Below are 19,484 nucleotides of genomic sequence, written 5' to 3'. Positions count from 1 at the left end.
CACTGATTCATTTTACCATCTCTTCGCAGCTGATAAATTGTTGAGCTATTTATATTTCAGCTTTGTTTGGCTATTGAAGTTCAAGTTCTTAAAACTTTATGATTTGAAAACAAACGCACGAGTATTGAAAACTAACATTCTTTTCAGTTCTTTATACATGACATTTTAAATTTGCTTAAAGTTACAAATATGCGAGGAATAGAGCCAGAAGACCCTTGTTACCAAGAGATAGAATGGACTGCAGATTTAGAAGTTCATTTACTATTTGCTATGGTTGGAATTAAACCTGTTGGTGAGTAAACACCGGTCTTTTATTTTTACTATTTTACTAATAAATTGTAAATTAAGATTTTTACGATCTTTATTTCAAGAGATCAGATAGTTCTGATGATAAGACATATGACTTCTTATATATAATTATATACGTCACGGAATACTTAGAAGAGTTGAATTGAAATAATCCATTTAAAAGTACCATTTAATCTATTTAAAAGAAAGAGCCCGATGTCATAACTAGAATATTTAGATTTGGAATTTTCTTTTCTAAAAATATCGATGTGTGTGGCTCATTAGGCTACCTGGTTGTGTGCGGATAATAAAACAAATAAGTGAACCTACATATTAATCAGGTGTGTTTTAATTTTTAGCAATTTTTAAACACAAATAAAATTAGTTTGATCTTTATGTACATAGTATTTTACCTCGCAATGGGTTTAGCAAAGATTTATTTAAGCGATATCTTGTTAGCGCGACTACGGAGCCAAACACTTCCTATATTTAAGCTACCAGTATTTAGCATTAACTTGAAAGCATTATTAGAAATGTTGAATAGCCTTCCATCTTCTTCACCATTCATTGTCCACATATGTGAGATCAATGTCGTCATTAAATAAACACAAAACAACGCTGTTTGATTAAGATAGTAGTGTATGATATCTAAGCTAATTTCCAAAATTTTAATTGGCTATAATTTATGCTAAGTTATCTTTGAACTCTAGAACACAATATTAGGCCCTAGCCTGTAAGCATCTGATCACCTCTCTCAAATGCACCAAATTCTAACTGCTTCCAACGGATTCATCTTGTTGAAAAATCTTAATGTTTCTTGTTGATTCCTTTTAGGGAGTGAGAATTAACAAGCTCAACTCCTGTAGCATACCTGCCATGTCTGGATGCTTACTTTAGGAATGTCAGCTCTGCTTACCGGTATATTGTTGGTTCTTTTTTATGTACGTCAATCAAAGAAGCAGTTGAAAATTTTACTGTTTTTATCGAAAAAAATATTTCTTCTGTGAAAAATTAGGCATGAGCTATACAGAAATGCGAAAGTAGGAACTTTAATGAGACTATTCAAGTTGATTGTTTTTTAATTGTGCAATAAGTTGAGAGCATGTATCTAGAATCTCTATGTTGTTCACATTTATATATAACATTGTATTGTATAATGCATTTTTGAGTTGATATTAATAACTTTATTTTTTATTCTGTTTTAGGAATCCACCGATCATTCCATATGCTTCGTATTTGGGAAAAATTCACTTCATCAATAAACAAAAATATCCCACCCAGAGCAATATGGAAGCATTTGGAAACTATGTATGATTTGGCAACATTGGTAAGTGTTAATGTAAATCGAATATAAAGTTTTTGCATATTTCCTCAAACAATGTTTAAAAGAAAAACTGATTTGTTCTGATAAGAATCAATGTAACTTAAATTAGAATGAATTTAGCATACAAACTGGTTCTAATTTGATTGAAAATTGTAGATGTTTATATGAACAAGACGGTTTTCTTGAACAGAAAACATTTTTACTCATCTTCTCAGGAAATAAATTGTTTTATCCATTTTCTAAATTATAAAAATGATCATAACCATCCTAACCATTTTTCGAAAGTTTATCTGAGGTCCTCTCTGTCTCCCTCCAATTGGTTCCATGTCCCACGGTCCCAGACTGTTTGTCCTTTTTTCATCTGACACTCTGAATGATAAACTACAGCGTTGCCAAAATTATTGTCTACGTTTCGTCTACTCTCTCCAACGCCATGATCATATCACCCCAGCCCACATTGCTAGTTCAACATTAAAGCTTCCCGATCAGAGGCTTTTTCGAATAGTCAAGCTTGTTAGAGATATCTTGAAATACGGTAATCCGAACTATTTTAAAGATGATTTCAAATTTGTCTCCGAAGGTAGGAGGATAGATGCTTCACATACTAGAACCGGAGATAGTACTTTAAGGATACCCAATCATCGAACTACTATTTTCACAAAATCCTTCTTAGTCAGTGCCTGTCGTGCATGGAATGCACTTCCTGTTTCTATCAGGTCCATCGAGAGCCGAGCGAGCTCTCAAAAAAACATCTTTTGGAACAAATGACTGAAACTGTCCGGCCCTAGAACGATCACATGACAACCATCCCCCACCCATCCCACAAATACAAACCTTTAAACCTGTTATAGAACGAAGTGTATAAATATATACAAAGCCTCAAATCTAGATTGAATTGATTGTAAAACTAAAATTATGTGGCTCCACTACGTAGATAAATTCAAGCACATAATTTATGATTTTGTTATTGTTTGAAATAAATGATATAAATGCTGTTTAACGGGTTTCAACTCTTTATAATATTTGTTGCATTAAATGTCAATCATAATAATTATGTAGTAAACATGGACATTAGAAGCATCCTCTAGATAATATGGAAACCCGGAATTGGAATTGTTTGGAACTCAAATTTAGGTACTAACACATTTCATGGTGAACACTCACTTCTCCATCAAATTCTATAAAAAAAACTTCTCTTCATGCTCATATTTTCATTTACATAATTTTTAAAATTAAGTTGCCATTCGGTAAACCCATTGTATTAAAAATTTTCCAGGATGAAGCAGAAGGAATACAATTTCCCAATGATTTCAAAGAATTCAGTTTACCAGGAGATGAATTTGAGGAATTGATGGAAGCTAAACGTAAAGGTAACTTGATGGGATTTGATAAAAATTATTTTCAACACCACCAATTTCTCTTTCTATAATAAGAATATATAAATTCATCTTTGAGACATCAATTTAATTAGTTAGATGATTCTAATTTTTGTTATTCATTGAAGGTAAAATATCCATTAGTTTCAATAATTTGAAGCTATTGTTCAAACTTGTCTAACTTATTAGTATAATCAAAACAAAAATTTTAGTGATATTCATTTTTCCTCTCCATTGTAGAACGACTTCTATCATTAATAAAGAATTTTAACTGAAATTCGATTTCAAAATTCAATTAAGAAATCACTGCAGATATCATGCTTATTCACACAAAACTCATCCCAATATTATTATGGAAAGGAAACAATAATATTACAAGCCAAATCTACTCCTTTTTTCCATTTCGGAAGATGATGAGTATTCTAATACATGTATTTGTATCTCACCAATAAAAATTATTTCTATATGAAAGAAAATATAAATGAAAATAGTGCACGTAACGTATGTTTTGTGTCAGTTTGAAATTTTCCGATTTTCTACATTATTCAACTTATATTCAATTTTTCATTGTTTCAGGTCTCAATATTAACTTGGAAACCACAGATGAATCAAGTTCAGATGTTATTTTAGGAACATTGATTGATAGAGAGCCCAAAGATAATGAAGATAATGTAGCTGCAGAAAAAGTAGAAGAAACTGATGAGCCAGCAGATCCTCCCTCAGCCAAGAAGAAGAAATTCAGTTTGAGTCTCAAGAAAAGAAAAAGAGACGAAGAAGAAAAGTATAAGGGTGAAAATGCAACAAGTGATGAAGGAGTAAGTGAATCGGCCAAGAAGAAGCGGCCAAAGAGAGAAAGTGAGAATTCGGAGGTAAAAGAAGAAAATCGAAACTCCATCAGTGAAGATGATGATGCTAACAAGAAGATAAACGAGGTTAATGAGAAGGAATCGGTTATCTCCACTCAAACTCCTAAAGTTAGACAAACTAAAAATAAGAAGAAAAAGAAATCCAATGTGGAAGATGATGAAGCTAATGAAGAAGATGTAAAAGACCCAGAAACGAAGCAGGATTCTGTATCTAGTTCAGCTATTCCTGAAACTAGTGATATTGAGAAAGAAGTTGAAGATAAAAAGAAGAAGGTTACCCCAGCAAAATATAAAGATACCAAACTGAGACGAAAAACTAGCACAGAGAGATCAGAAGAAGGTACTGATATTGAGGCACCTGAGGAAGATGTGAGAACCACTAGAAAGTTAGATGCTGGAAGTAATTTGAACACTCCAGAGAAATCTGAGAGTAAAAAACGAACAAGGAAGCAAGACGAAGAACTAGAGAAGAAAAATACGAAAGAAATTGAGAGTGGTTCAACGAAACGTGGCTCCAAGGATTCAAAGTCAGCGACGACTGTTCAGAAGAGGGGCAAGAAAGATGAATCAAAGGAAGAGAAGGTAGATACCGATGATGAGTTGTATTCTAATAGAATATCGATTTTGTCGCCGAAAGGCGAGGAACAAGACGAAGACAGCGATGGTAAGCGGTTAGCAAAGGATGACAAGAAGAAGGGCAAACGGGACAAAATTGTGAGTGAGGAATTGAAGAGCGACAAAAAGTTGAGGCGTGGATCACTGAAAGCTCCGCAAGTTGCCAACCTAAGGAGTGAGAGTGTCGAACCGAGGCGCTTGTCGAGGGGAGATGACTCCAGTAAAACGTACTCGTCGGACGACATGGAGGCTTCGAAAATGTCTGACACCGAGAGAAATGTGAGTAAGAGGGAATCAGTCTCCAAGTCGGACTCTAGGAAAGCTGATAGAACGTATAGTCGAGCCAAGAAAGCAGACACCAGTATTTCACAAGTCGAACCGGATGCTTCACAAGGTAAGCTGCCATTATAAACAAGATCTTGATTAATGTAATCTAGAACAATTTCCCAGTTGAGTGTGACTAATCACTTGGTCTTGATTATACGAATGGTCAATTGGGAAGTACTCTAAGTCATTGAATAAACTTTTTATCCTCAATGATATACATAAAATATAAATACAATTTAAATGCATGATTTAAAACATGCAGTATGAAAAATACAATGCTAAAATGATACTAGTGCCTTAATAAGTAGTATATTTGACCAAAGCGAAGCTGAGGTCTTAGTTTCGACTCGATCGGTTTTTGTCTGTTTGTTTGTTTGTACCGCAGTTACAGTCGCAGTTATTGTCCGATTTGGGTGAAATTTGGTATTCAAGTTCTTTGAAACAAGGCGCAGAAACCTATGTGTAACGATTTTTGATAAGACCTCCGGTTTTAATATAAATTGAATATAAATTGTGCCGCTCTAAAATGTACTGTATTGAATGAATGGTATCGTTGGAATGCTATCGATAGAGGACAAGATTTGTCAGCGGTGAACCTTGAAACGTCTGAGCCGCTCCAAATCATACTGTATTTATTAATTGAAAAAAACTTCTCACTTGATTGCACCCATTTCTTCTTCCTTTCAACACAATATTTCCCTGTTTCATAGATGAATAGTTTCTAGACCTACCGAACCGGCCGGAGACATCACAGCTTAGTTAGCTCTTGTTTTCGTTTTAGTATGAGATCGGAAACCGACTTGTGAGCATAAACATTCTGCATATGCATAACAAGCCGCCATAACATTGAATCCACTTTTCATGAAAAACATTATTAGCAACCTCCTGTCATTGTCACCAACAAACCCATGTTATTTAGAATCATTTCCGTCTCACTATCGTCTGTGAGACGATTCATAGTCTAAATTGCTTACTGCATATTCCATTCTTCTGTCAGTTGACCGATTTCTTATAATTAATTGTTAGAAAATTTGTAATATTGTAAATATGTGGACGATATGAAGGTACCTCCTTGAGAGACATTATTATAAGTCCGGTGTCCTTGGAAACAATGTCTTTAGCACTTTCAATGGAGAAAATAATAGATGACATGGATAAATCTTCACAATATACTGTACTTTCTTAATGGCCCTTCTCATTAGTTTGAAGTTGTAGGCTATTCATGAGCGAGGTCTACTGTTCGCAGAACTACTAGTATAGTAGAAAATAAATCTGACAAAATTCAATATTTTATCAATCCTCAATATTCTTAAAATGTTACACTTATCACATATCAACTCTGTAGAAAAATTGAATCAACGTTTTTATTCACAATTCAAACAATTAAAGGTCCAGCCAAACCCATAGATTTTTTGGCGGGAGCCCATTTGCAGAAACTTGTAAATTTCTCTTGTTCAAATTTTGTCATTTTTGTTTGACAAGAAATATTTTCACCCTAAATTTTATTTAGGATCTAATAATATAAATGATAACTTTAATAAAATAAATACTTGATTATAAGTTTTCAACTTTACTTTTAGACAGATGTTTACTTTTTGTCTATTTCATGTTCGTTTACAGACCACACTCATGCTGGGTCAACATCTCTGTGGATACATTTCATGTCTTTTTTGGTGAATAATTTGAATTTGAAGTAATAAATTATAAAGAAGCTCTAAAACATATTCAGCTAGTCGCCATAAACTTGAGAGTAATTCATACTATTCATATTGATCAATAACTTGACTTACATGATGAAATAAATTGCTCTCAAAAGTTTCACATTATGTAGATTTGGTGATGAACAACTTGTTATAGACTTGATATAGAACACGTCAGCGATGTGATATTTTGCTTGAATGGTCGAAGATAAAGTAGACAATCCTTCTACATAAGAAAAGTGGAACCCCATTTCGGACTTCTAAAATGTTGTCTAAATTTGGAAGCGAAGTAGTACAATGAGTGTCCTTAGTGTTTCTCTGCCGGTCAATGCTTTCTTGTAATATTCATAAATAATTAAAATATGGTTTGTAAAACACTCATGAGATGTTGGGGTGACTCGCTCGCTTGGTTGTATCTTGTGTAATAACCTACATCTAACTCGTGCTTTAAAGACCCTCATAATAAAATTGTTGTAAAAACTAGTATTATTTGTTTTTCAGCGACAACTACACCCACTGCAAAGAAAGATCGACAGAGGGATTCAGTGGCGAAAGAAGAGGCATCATCATCATCAGCGAAACGGAAATCAACGAACACCCCCGCCCCCGCTGCGACGTCAACTAAACCTTTAGCACGATCCACGAATGTGCCTGTTCGAGCCACTCGCACCCAGGAGCCTCCACCTAAGCGGAGGCGGGCCATTTAAATCAATTGAAAAGCTGATTACTGATTCAGGTACAACAGCACACTCAACAGAGGCAAAGCATTGATTCACTTCAAAACCGACTAACCTCATACTTGTCTGAAATTCTTCAGTGAGAACTTCAGACAGTCAGAACTGGCTTACTAGGAAGCATTTATGTTATTTGTTAGGAATGCTGCCAGTTGAAAGTGATTCTCACTGTAGGTGAATAGTTTTCAAAAAGTGTGCCGCGAGATTGCTTTGGTTTGCTATAATACAAATACATTCAGTGATTTGTTGTGTGAAATTAAGACAACAATCTTCCATCTATTAAATTAGACGTATTGTATCAAATTCAAAGCAAAATTTCAATACATTTTATGATAGCATTTATTTTTCAATTATTAGACAGATTTTAAATAAATTAATAATTTTGTGATTGGCGTTGCTTAAACAAAATTTTAATGCTGGATTAGATTGTTAAAAGGCTCACACACATTCATTGATCAACGGAGAGAGGTATTTTCTTTTCATTTGATTCTCATCAACACTAAGAAACTCAGCTTATAGAATAGGTTGGTCGTTGAAAGGCTTAACATAGTATATTGTACAACGTTTACTCCTATTAGAGAAACGATTTTTCACCAATAGCTGTACAAGTAATCGATTATCATATATCATAATATACTTATTTCTATACTATATACTATTACAGATAAAATAATTAATCTTACTTTATTTACTTCCTTTATGATACTATACTTATATACTTTTTGTATATTCTACAATTTTGCTTTATCATGGCTGTCCGCGGAAAGTATGACATTGTGCCGTGAACAATAAAAGCTTGAGAACCATTGAGCTAGGGGTAGCAGCGCTGGTTTGGGAAGTGGAAGATGTTTCGAGTTCTGGCCCAGGTGAATATTTTTGTGCATAGAGTTTTTCAAATTTCCTCCTGATATTCTCCGTTCACCAATATTTGCTGTGTGGAAGTTATTGATTGATAGCTATACTTTGGGTTTCTGTTTTATTGATTATTGTCAATTATTGTTGGAGAAGTATACTTCTAGAAATATTCAATAATTGTTAATTTTAGTGACATTTCGATTCGATTATTTTAGTAATTCAATTAGAATTTAGGCAGTTGAAGGATTCAATCGGAATTATTCCAGACTGTTTTCTTTATACATAATCCTTGTGAGTTCAGTCTATGTGTAATCCGAAATAAATATCCACAGAAGTTGATAAAAATCATAAAAACTGTGAAAGTACAAATTTCGAGTGAAACAACTTTCTCAGAAATGAGTGTGTGTCCAGTATTAGATTTGCATCATTGGTCTATCAGTTTTATGATGGAGTGTAATCATAGAAGTGTTTGATATCAATTAGCAAAGTACTTAGTTTTCGATTTATTTACTTTAAATACGCCGGTTTCTAGTATATTATATTGGTAAGCAGGGATAGGCAGTTGTAATTATGCTTTATATAATAGTGTGAATGATTGTTGATCAATGATTGATTGGGTGAAAGTATAATGTGTAGACCTATGTAAATACTCATAATTCTCCCGTTAAGAGTGCTTTGATTTGAGAAAAAGAGTTGCCTTAATGTTTTCTAACGGTGTCTTCTGGTATTCTGAGTCACATACTTGTTGATCACCTGTTCTCCTGAGAACCAAATTCGTATGAGTGTAATTACTGTATCTTACTCGTATATGAACGAGTATTTTACAAATTAGAATGGGGAATGAGCTTGTGTATACGCTTGACAACAAATAGAATCTAATAAGCTGTTTTTATATCAGAGACTAGCAATGAAATTCAGAATTTCATTGTCAATGTAGTTTAATTCATCGCACTCTTGGGAGTTTATTAATAAGGTTGCTCCTGCATGAACTCTCTCCCTAGTGTAAGCAATTGTACCTGTACAATACATGAAACATTTCGTAGTATTCTGTTGCTGATTAGAATCCCTTTGTATGCTTGTAAGTTGCCGAGTTCAAAATACTGTAAATTGGAGAATGCCTCTTAATAAGTAATGTTGATCTTTGTTTAATTTGTACATCGTAAATTTCTTAGTGCCGGTTGCACAACAGTCGGTTAAGTTTTAATCGTTATTAATTCCACAAGAACCAATCAGAGAAGCAGTCTTTTCAGAGAAGCCTTCTCTGATTGGATCTCGTAAAATTAACCACGATTAAAATTTAACCAAGATTTTTTTTTTGCTTTTGTGCAACCGGGCCTTAATCGTGAGTTGTGGCATGGTTGTCCTTCTTTCCAAAATTAATCTGTGCTGATTCTAACTTTCTCAGTTCTGTTATTATTGTACAGATAGTGTTTTGCTGTACAGAAATGTAAATTTTTATATTTCAGTACAGTAATACCATTTTTTTTAATTTCATCATTGTAAGAATGTTAATTCTCAACTCAAGGATTTTATCATTGTTTACAAAACGTTGAATATTTTCTTTCCAAAATAGTTTTTATTCAAATTTACGTAAATTTTTCAAACTTGCAATTTGGATAAGAAATATGTTATAATTTTGTCTCACAAATATGTTCATTGTCTCGAAAAATGTTAGACTTTCAACGATTCATATTACTTAGTGCAAAACGATAACATTGATTGAGGTAAAAAATATTAAAAAAAAAAACAATATTGAACATTAATTTGTAATCCACATCTCCAATATTCATGAATGTGATATTGATGCCATCGTGGAAGCTCTCTACCTCTAAATGACTCATTGATGTTCAATAAACACATTCATTTTATACACAACACGTATGCGCCAGCACTGTATATAGTGTATATTGAAAAACCTTATTCAACATTGAGGGATCTAGTATAACTGTATGGTATCTAAAATATGTAACTTTTACTACCTATAATATTTAGTATATTATGTGTATTGATGTGAATTAACATTAATTTCATGATGTTATATAATTTACGATATTCTACTTTTGTACGGTACTGTTTTGATTATGTTCTGGGAATATTCAATAAAATTTATTTTTTGGTTGAAAAAAATCAAATGTTATTCCTGCCAAATCTTGTTGATTGATGTGCATGAACCTAGATCCTAAAAGTTGAGGGTGTGATCGCATTGAATGCGTATATGTGAGAGTGCAGGCTTGGTTAGTAGTTATGCATGAACAAGCGTGCAGCTAACAAACGAAATCTGGAAAGAGCAATAGGAATACAGTACTCACATTGAACGGTTGCACTTGCTGGTTGCGTTCAGTGTGAGCTGCTCTGCTACATGCAAGTTACAACGTTTTTCAAATTTTGTTTTTCGGCTCATGCATGATCTGATAAATGCACTTGCACATATACCTGCGCATTCAATGTGATCACACATTGAAGAGGCTTGAAATCAAATGGCTTACACAGACAACTGAAGCAAATTTCCCGACTGTTAAATCCTGTCACGTGGTAATTTGAAACCACCAAATATTTCTAAATAAGCCAATAAAATGTAATAGAACTATAAAATTGGAAAGAAGGTTAGACCTATCTAAAGTGTAAATCAACTCAAATCAAGTATTATTAGTGATTAGGAGTAATAGCATTATCAACAACGATAAGAAAATATGTATTATTGTGATTTAATAATTATGAGAACTCATTGGTAAGATCAAAAAATTATAAAGCGGCATAATTATTATTGGCGGATTACAAAAATAAAAAATAAAATAAAATGCATGAACATTGAGGTTAGAGTTACTTGTTTACGTTTTGAAAAGAATTAGTCGATCTTGGATAAATCGATAATTATCCGAACCAATACTGAATGAATCAGCTGATTATTCGATCAACCCATATGACCGGTTGAATCATATAAAATTCACTCATAAAGGATATATTATGTATACTAAAGGAAGTCGATGTGTAGAAATACAAATAGCTATTATTTCTGTATAAATATTTATTATAATCTAAAAAAGCATGATAAATCAAGAGTATAAAAAACTCATATAAAAACTAAATGTATTATCTATTAAAATCGTATGTTACGATTTATTTATGAATTCAATTTAAGATAAATACCCCATATATCTGTATAAAAACTTCTTTTATTAAATTTTTTCTATTATAAAGCCGAGGAAGCCCTGATTCCCAAGGCAACCAATTGTATTGAGTCTATTAAATTGAGGGCCAATCAGAGAGTAGCTTATAGAATTATTCTAGGAAGAAGCAAATTTTTCTGAAAACCTCTTTCTTCTGGCTTAAGATCCCAACCGAGAGGATGCACATGGAGTTTAGGGTCTTTTCTTATTCCTTTTAAAAAATTTTTTTTTTACGAATTATTAAGCCAAACCCTTTTTTAAATGTAATGTATGTTTGTTGAATGTAAATTGTTTGTGAACTCAGTGCTGTCAAGGAGTTCGTAATTGTAAAGATTCCCATAAAAATAGCTTTAATTCGAAAGAAACTTATAAAAATCTGGATCACACGTTAGCCCAGCAGTGACGAAAAGGAGCCTACCTAATTAATTATTGGAAATAATTAATTCAATCCACGAGAACATCCAGAACTTCAGTCAGTGAGTGATAAGTCAAACCAAATGAGCTCATTTGTCTACGTTCAGTGGGGTAATAATTAATAAAAAAGCGCTATTCCAATTAATTAGAGTTAAAATAAAAAGTCACCACGTGTTGAACAATATCACATAGTTCACAAGAACATTTTATAAATTTATTTATTATATGTAGGAAGCTTACTTCCATGCACCGCCCGAATTCATACTAAAAGCCCTGAGATCTCATGTTCGAATATTAATTTATTAAATATTAATTTTGTTTATTGAACAAAACATATCATATCAAACTTATAGACCGAACAGGTTTTTATTGGTAGAATTTTGTATTGATTGGAAGTCTAAGTACCAGTATTAAATATAATATATTTATGAATTTGAAATTCATTATTTTGAATATTAGCAAAGCCTGTGATAATTATTCAGATTTTAAAAGTAGATTATTTAAGTGAATTATAGTTATATCGAATATTTTATGCACATCTTTTTTGTGGGAATATATTTTGTGTTTTATGTCAGCATACAAACTTATAGAATTTTTTATTATATCCCAATTCATCTCGTGTTATATAGTTTGAGCTGTTTTGGTACCAACAAATATTTAACAGCACTTAAAATCATAGAATCAAATAATATTAACCTTATTCAGAGCACTCAATATTTATCATCCTTTGATGATATTCATTTCATCAGCCAGAACAAATATATTAAGAAATTCTATTAATAAGGTTTCAGTTATATCATATAAGGATCCAGAGAGCTTCAAGAACTGGCGTTGTAAGTTCTAAGGAATTTTGAAAGGGTATATTGGTGAATACTTGTACTCACGACGAGCGTTTTAAGAATCAACTAGAAACAACTATAGTTGGTCCTGATTATTCTCTAGTGGTACATGGTTACTGATAATCAGTCATCAAATATTCTTTTAATTTCCTTACTGGTATTCTTCAAGAACTTCATAGAAGCAGCGGTAAGAATTATCAATACCTGGTCCTTGAACCTTATGGTGATTATTTGTACTTATAAAATTCATGTTTCTACCACTGAGCTAGAGCTGAGGTTTGAACCCAGTAATTTTGCGAGCCGGAAGGCCTTAATTTTTTGTGAATTTATTCGCAAAAGAGGGAATTTAGAGACTGCTCTTGTAAGTACCAGAAACATCGTATTATCTGTGAAGGAATTGCAATCTACAACTTCTCACAATAGCTTCATAACGTGGGACTCTATCATAAGAGATAACCCCCCCAGGAGCACAACTTCACACAATGGCGCCCAACGTGGGGCATGATGAAAAGCTTACCTACTCAATCTTACTATCAATGATTAATGAAATTATTGATAAAACTGAAAGCTGCAAGAAACATAATCTGAAGTTGTTTCGACAAGATATATCTGATGATCTATTGTAAGTTTCTGGCTAAAATAATTGAGTTGCTCTTCAAATTAAAATTTTTCAAGCTGCATAAATACAGACAAACTGTATCACACGAGTTTGAGAACATAATTCTCATAATAGAGAAAATTGGATGGAAATTTCCATAAAAGTTATAGTAAAAATTTTGATTTTGATCTTTGAATCTAGACATTGTATGCTGACCAGGGTTATAGGTTATTTGAGGCATTATAATACTATCGTTATTCAGGAGGATAAGACCCTAATTAAAATTTTAAGAACTATATTAGTGTAATTTGTAAGCCATACCTGTCTATTGATGTCCGTTTAGTAATATATGTACATGACACTTGAAACTTTTAACACCACACAATTTTATCCAGAATAGGCACTATCACTGAATTCATTTTGATATTTCTGAAATTTGGCAACACACTTGGCACTTTATTCGAAGTAATCCATAATAACGTCACCATGAACCAGTCACCAGCTAACTCGCAAATTTCCTACTTCAGCGAACACCCCCAAAACTATGTAGCCACGACACCGGCAAATCAACAACCCCAGGACAATGCAGCGGAGACCCCACGAGAGAGAGAGGGAGGCAGCATATGCTCCATCAATTTCGACCCGCAAAACCTGGCCCAATTGTCTTCTACGAAGATTGATAACGTCGTCGATGCAAGTAAGTCCGATGAGAGTCCGGATGAGGGAGTGAGGGCGTCCAACCCGGTACCGGCGTCTCCGCAGATCGCTCCAAGCGTCGCCGAAGGAACGGAGAATGCCGCCACCCAATCGCCATCCGATATCGCCAGTCAACCGCCATCCGCAACCACCAATCTAGGAAAAGGCAACACCACATTAGATTCTTCAGTCGGTTATACTACCAATTTCATGACGAAAGATTTCATAAACGAATGCAAACTCCTATGCAGTCAAATTTTAGCAGGACAAGCTAAAGCTACTAAAGCCATCCTGGATCAATTGGAGGAAAATACCAAGGTCCTACAAGAAAGGATAAAAAACATAGGAGACATTAAAATAGACAAGCAATCTACGGCCATAAACGACCTAGAAAACCATATTGATGATGTTGCGTGTCAGCTAAACGATCAGCTGAATGAAGCGCCTAAAGAAATTGAGGAGCAGGTAGACGTATTAGGTGAGGAGAGAGGTACCACTATCATAGAAGCTACAACGGAAAAGGTATTAGAAAATAAATGCGGGATAGAATCGAAGATGGGTGAAAATGTCAATAGAATGGAAATAATAACTAAAGAACAAAGTGACGTGCTGATAGGTATAGCGAACTTAACGGGGGAGGGGGCGAAATCAGGTGAGAGATGCGATGTATTAGAAAATGCTGTAGTCGGACAACAACTAAAGATAACCACATTATATGGCGAAGTGAATGAGAACATAAAAACTATAGATGATAAATGGACCGCAAGTGAGGAAAGAGTCTCCAGACTAGCGACATCCATGGAAAATATTCCAGCCAGCAGAATACATTATATACCGATTGAACCAGTAAATAGCACTCAACCTTTCCAAAATCTTGGAAAATTTGATAATTCCTACCGTCACATGCAACCCAAATCATTTGTGGACCAAATAAGAGCCGTTCAAGAACTGACACCCACCTCTTGGTTAATGTGGCGTTTCCAACTGTCCAGTCTACTACTTGGCGAGCCGCTGATGTTTTTCCAGGGCCGGATGCGAGATATCAACAGCCTGGAGGACTTCATCTCCCAGTTCCTGCAACAGTATTGGAATAAATGTAAACAGATGGACGCATTGTCAGAAATTATTTTATGCACTTACGATAGCAGAAATGGACAATCCTACACTGATTTTATAACAGATCTGATGAGCAGAAACGATCAGTTAGACGAATCTCTAACTGATTCATCACTGGTCCACATATTATCAAAAAAGCTTCCTTTCAACGTTCGTATGACACTGGCAGTATCTTCGATTTCCAGTTGTGAAGAACTGATAGAACATTTACATTCTATCCAATCAGCTACGTCTGAGCCAAACCACTTAAATAATCGAGCAAAAAGTTTTAATCAACAAAATAGTCATTTCAGAAAAAATTATAATAGTGAAAACTATATTGCAAACGCTGGAGCAAATGTGCAAAGTGCAAAGTACACTGAAAATAATTGCAGAAACAGATTTCAATATCAAAACAGCAAACAGTACTATAGAAAAACATATTATGATAACAGAGATCGCTTGAATAGAAATAATAAACAGAAAATAACTTTCACAAATCAGGATGTAAATTTCACAAAACAGGACGAAAATAAACAAAATAATAATAGAGTAGACACATCTTTCCCAGTAGCACATACAACAAAGACAACCCAAAATCAACATGCAAATAACCCACCACCAGACACACAGAAACCAACACCAAAAACCGCCGCACACCATGCACCTAAAACGCCCTGTAAACATCAATCCCTCTTGAGCCTTATATTTCCCACTGAAGAACCATCACCGCAGGAAGAGCAACCCGCCACCGAGGAACACCAGGTTACAGTAGAGGGATTATGTAATATGGAGCAAACATGCGATCAACCCGTTTTGAACGCCACACCCGCGCATCAAGGGACCACCACCAAGCATCCGCGCACCGAGCCTACACCCGCGCATCAATCGACCCCACCGAGGCACACCGAGGACGGGAAGGAAGACACCAGTGAGTACCGGGAGGACAACATGCAGGATCGGAGGAACGCCCACCGCAAGGCCCGGAGACGGAAACGCCCGAGGCAGACACCGGACGACCGACTGCATGACCGACTACAGGAGAAAAGAGGCATGCACCGCAAGGCCCGGAGGCGGAAAGTCAGGCGGAAGAAAAAGAAGTACCGCGCGCGACGATACCAGCCGCATGCACGTTTTAAACGCCCGAGGAGGACACCGGACCGAAACCAGGATGGAGGACCGGAGATCGACGGCATGCATCCGCGGCACATTCGCTTTAAAGCAGAAAATCAGCGATGTGACCAGAAGAATAGGCCAAAGAAATGGGATAAAACCGAAACATGCATGGATGATAATAATAAAGTGGACTACGTATTGAGCTTGATGAAGGATAAACAGTGTTTAAGAAGAGTAAAAGAAATAAGAAATTATAATAAGAGAGTGAAAGTACCTGAATATTATATGTTGAGAGATTGTATTGTTAAAGAAATGATAAATGTTCTGATGTATTGTATACTATTTGTTATGGCTGTGATATGGATAAAGGACAGCATTGTAGGTATGATAGAAGATATTATGTTGTTGTTATTAAAAGAATCTATTATTGATGATGGGAAAGGTAATATTATAAAAATGTTTATTGTTGTGAGCCTACTAATTTATAACGAACTGAAACCAAGAATATTAGATGAAAATAAGAGGAAAGATGAATTAAGACTACAGGATGAATCGGAAAAGAACAGATTAAAAGAAACTACCAATAATGAAACAAAGGATCGTTTGAAAAGGTATACAAGATACCGAGGTTTTATATTTATGAAGAATAAATCATCATAAGGACAGCCTCATCTATAAATAACAACCGGACAGCAGCCGTAACTGAACGTAATACCGTTCAGTTGTATGAAGAAAGCAAACCAAATTTAACTTGGTGGGAAAATATTTCTAATCTCAAACCGTATTATCGAGACAATAAGCGATAAGAATATAAACAATAATATTTGGATTCATGGATTTACCTGTCAACAAATACGTACCAAACAAACACCAGGCAACACACTTATTTCGCAGACGAGTATCCATTTCGAACAACAACACCTGAAAATAAAGAAATAAAAAATTTAGAAACCATTTTTTAACACCTTTCTTATTGATGAAACAAGAGAATAAATAACTTCTAATGTTAAAAAGCCAACTTACCTTCATGTAGCAGGAAGAAACATCAAGATGGCGACAAGTGACAAGCCGAAGCCAACGTAAACCAGCTGTACACTACGAAAACCAGAATAGTCAATGCCTATTAAATCATCAAAGTTGATACCCCGAATAAGAAGATCAAGTGTCATATAAATGTGAATTGCATGTAGAGATATTATAGAAATATTATATTATTATTATTTATGTATAAACTATTAAGAAAATCATTAAAATTATCCGCCAAATGATCAAACCGCATAGTTACCACCAAAAGCATTAATCACAAGTCTCAATGTATTAGAGGAATAAGAAGTTCGTGTTGATAAAACCTACCAAAGATTATCTTTAAAAATATCCATTACATGAAAACAAAGCCCAATTTCTGCAAGAGAATGAAATGAAAATGTACGAGTCACTGTTCTATGTTGAGGGAGAAAATATGTTATACTCTGCAAGTCGGAGAATTATCAGTTTGTTAGGTTGGCAATGATTTTGCACCAACATTCAAATATGCTTCTGGCCTGAGGGCGGAGCGTGGATTAGAAAAAAGATTTATATTATGTATGGAGGAGGAGATAGTTTATATTGTGTATTGTGTGTAGAAGGAGATTGGCCGATGTAAGGCGTATGTATTTGAATTGAATTTATTTATTGTTGTATATGTTGTTGAATTGTTAGGAGGTAAGATTCTCAGTAGAGTTATTAGCAGACTTTGTAACATATATGATTTCTGATCCAAAACCAACTGGATCATAAAATTTATATTATATTCTCGAATTGTCGTTTTAAATCAGAAATCAGAGGGCGTTTTGTGTCACGTGGTAATTTGAAACCACCAAATATTTCTAAATAAGCCAATAAAATGTAATAGAACTATAAAATTGGAAAGAAGGTTAGACCTATCTAAAGTGTAAATCAACTCAAATCAAGTATTATTAGTGATTAGGAGTAATAGCATTATCAACAACGATAAGAAAATATGTATTATTGTAATTTAATAATTATGATAACTCATTGGTAAGATCAAAAAATTATAAAGCGGCATAATTATTATTGGCGGATTACAAAAATAAAAAATAAAATAAAATGCATGAACATTGAGGTTAGAGTTACTTGTTTACGTTTTGAAAAGAATTAGTCGATCTTGGATAAATTGATAATTATCCGAACCAATACTGAATGAATCAGCTGATTATTCGATCAACCCATATGACCGGTTGAATCATATAAAATTCACTCATAAAGGATATATTATGTATACTAAAGGAAGTCGATGTGTAGAAATACAAATAGCTATTATTTCTGTATAAATATTTATTATAATCTAAAAAAGCATGATAAATCAAGAGTATAAAAAACTCATATAAAAACTAAATGTATTATCTATTAAAATCGTATGTTACGATTTATTTATGAATTCAATTTAAGATAAATACCCCATATATCTGTATAAAAAACTTCTTTTATTAAATTTTTTCTATTATAAAGCCGAGGAAGCCCTGATTCCCAAGGCAACCAATTGTATTGAGTCTATTAAATTGAGGGCCAATCAGAGAGTAGCTTATAGAATTATTCTAGGAAGAAGCAAATTTTTCTGAAAACCTCTTTCTTCTGGCTTAAGATCCCAACCCGAGAGGATGCACATGGAGTTTAGGGTCTTTTCTTATTCCTTTTAAAAAATTTTTTTTTTACGAATTATTAAGCCAAACCCTTTTTTAAATGTAATGTATGTTTGTTGAATGTAAATTGTTTGTGAACTCAGTGCTGTCAAGGAGTTCGTAATTGTAAAGATTCCCATAAAAATAGCTTTAATTCGAAAGAAACTTATAAAAATCTGGATCACACGTTAGCCCAGCAGTGACGAAAAGGAGCCTACCTAATTAATTATTGGAAATAATTAATTCAATCCACGAGAACATCCAGAACTTCAGTCAGTGAGTGATAAGTCAAACCAAATGAGCTCATTTGTCTACGTTCAGTGGGGTAATAATTAATAAAAAAGCGCTATTCCAATTAATTAGAGTTAAAATAAAAAGTCACCACGTGTTGAACAATATCACATAGTTCACAAGAACATTTTATAAATTTATTTATTATATGTAGGAAGCTTACTTCCATGCACCGCCCGAATTCATACTAAAAGCCCTGAGATCTCATGTTCGAATATTAATTTATTAAATATTAATTTTGTTTATTGAACAAAACATATCATATCAAACTTATAGACCGAACAGGTTTTTATTGGTAGAATTTTGTATTGATTGGAAGTCTAAGTACCAGTATTAAATATAATATATTTATGAATTTGAAATTCATTATTTTGAATATTAGCAAAGCCTGTGATAATTATTCAGATTTTAAAAGTAGATTATTTAAGTGAATTATAGTTATATCGAATATTTTATGCACATCTTTTTTGTGGGAATATATTTTGTGTTTTATGTCAGCATACAA

At 33.8% G+C, this 19,484-nt stretch overlaps 1 protein-coding gene across 1 annotated transcript; it reads left to right on the top strand.

The window, feature by feature from the left end:
* Position 1: 1 nt before the first annotated feature.
* On the top strand, positions 2–9,819 carry LOC111051009 (chromatin modification-related protein EAF7). Its single transcript, XM_022337416.2, has 5 exons — positions 2–292; positions 1,494–1,615; positions 2,889–2,982; positions 3,565–4,863; positions 6,998–9,819. The coding sequence occupies exons 1-5, from the start codon at positions 190–192 to the stop codon at positions 7,201–7,203; spliced, it is 1,824 nt and encodes a 607-aa protein (XP_022193108.2). The 5' UTR covers positions 2–189; the 3' UTR covers positions 7,204–9,819.
* Positions 9,820–19,484: the final 9,665 nt, after the last annotated feature.

Source organism: Nilaparvata lugens, chromosome 8 (genome assembly GCF_014356525.2).
Source record: "Nilaparvata lugens isolate BPH chromosome 8, ASM1435652v1, whole genome shotgun sequence".
NCBI classification, from domain to species: Eukaryota; Metazoa; Arthropoda; class Insecta; order Hemiptera; family Delphacidae; genus Nilaparvata; species Nilaparvata lugens.
This window is presented reverse-complemented; position numbering and strand designations above follow the sequence as displayed.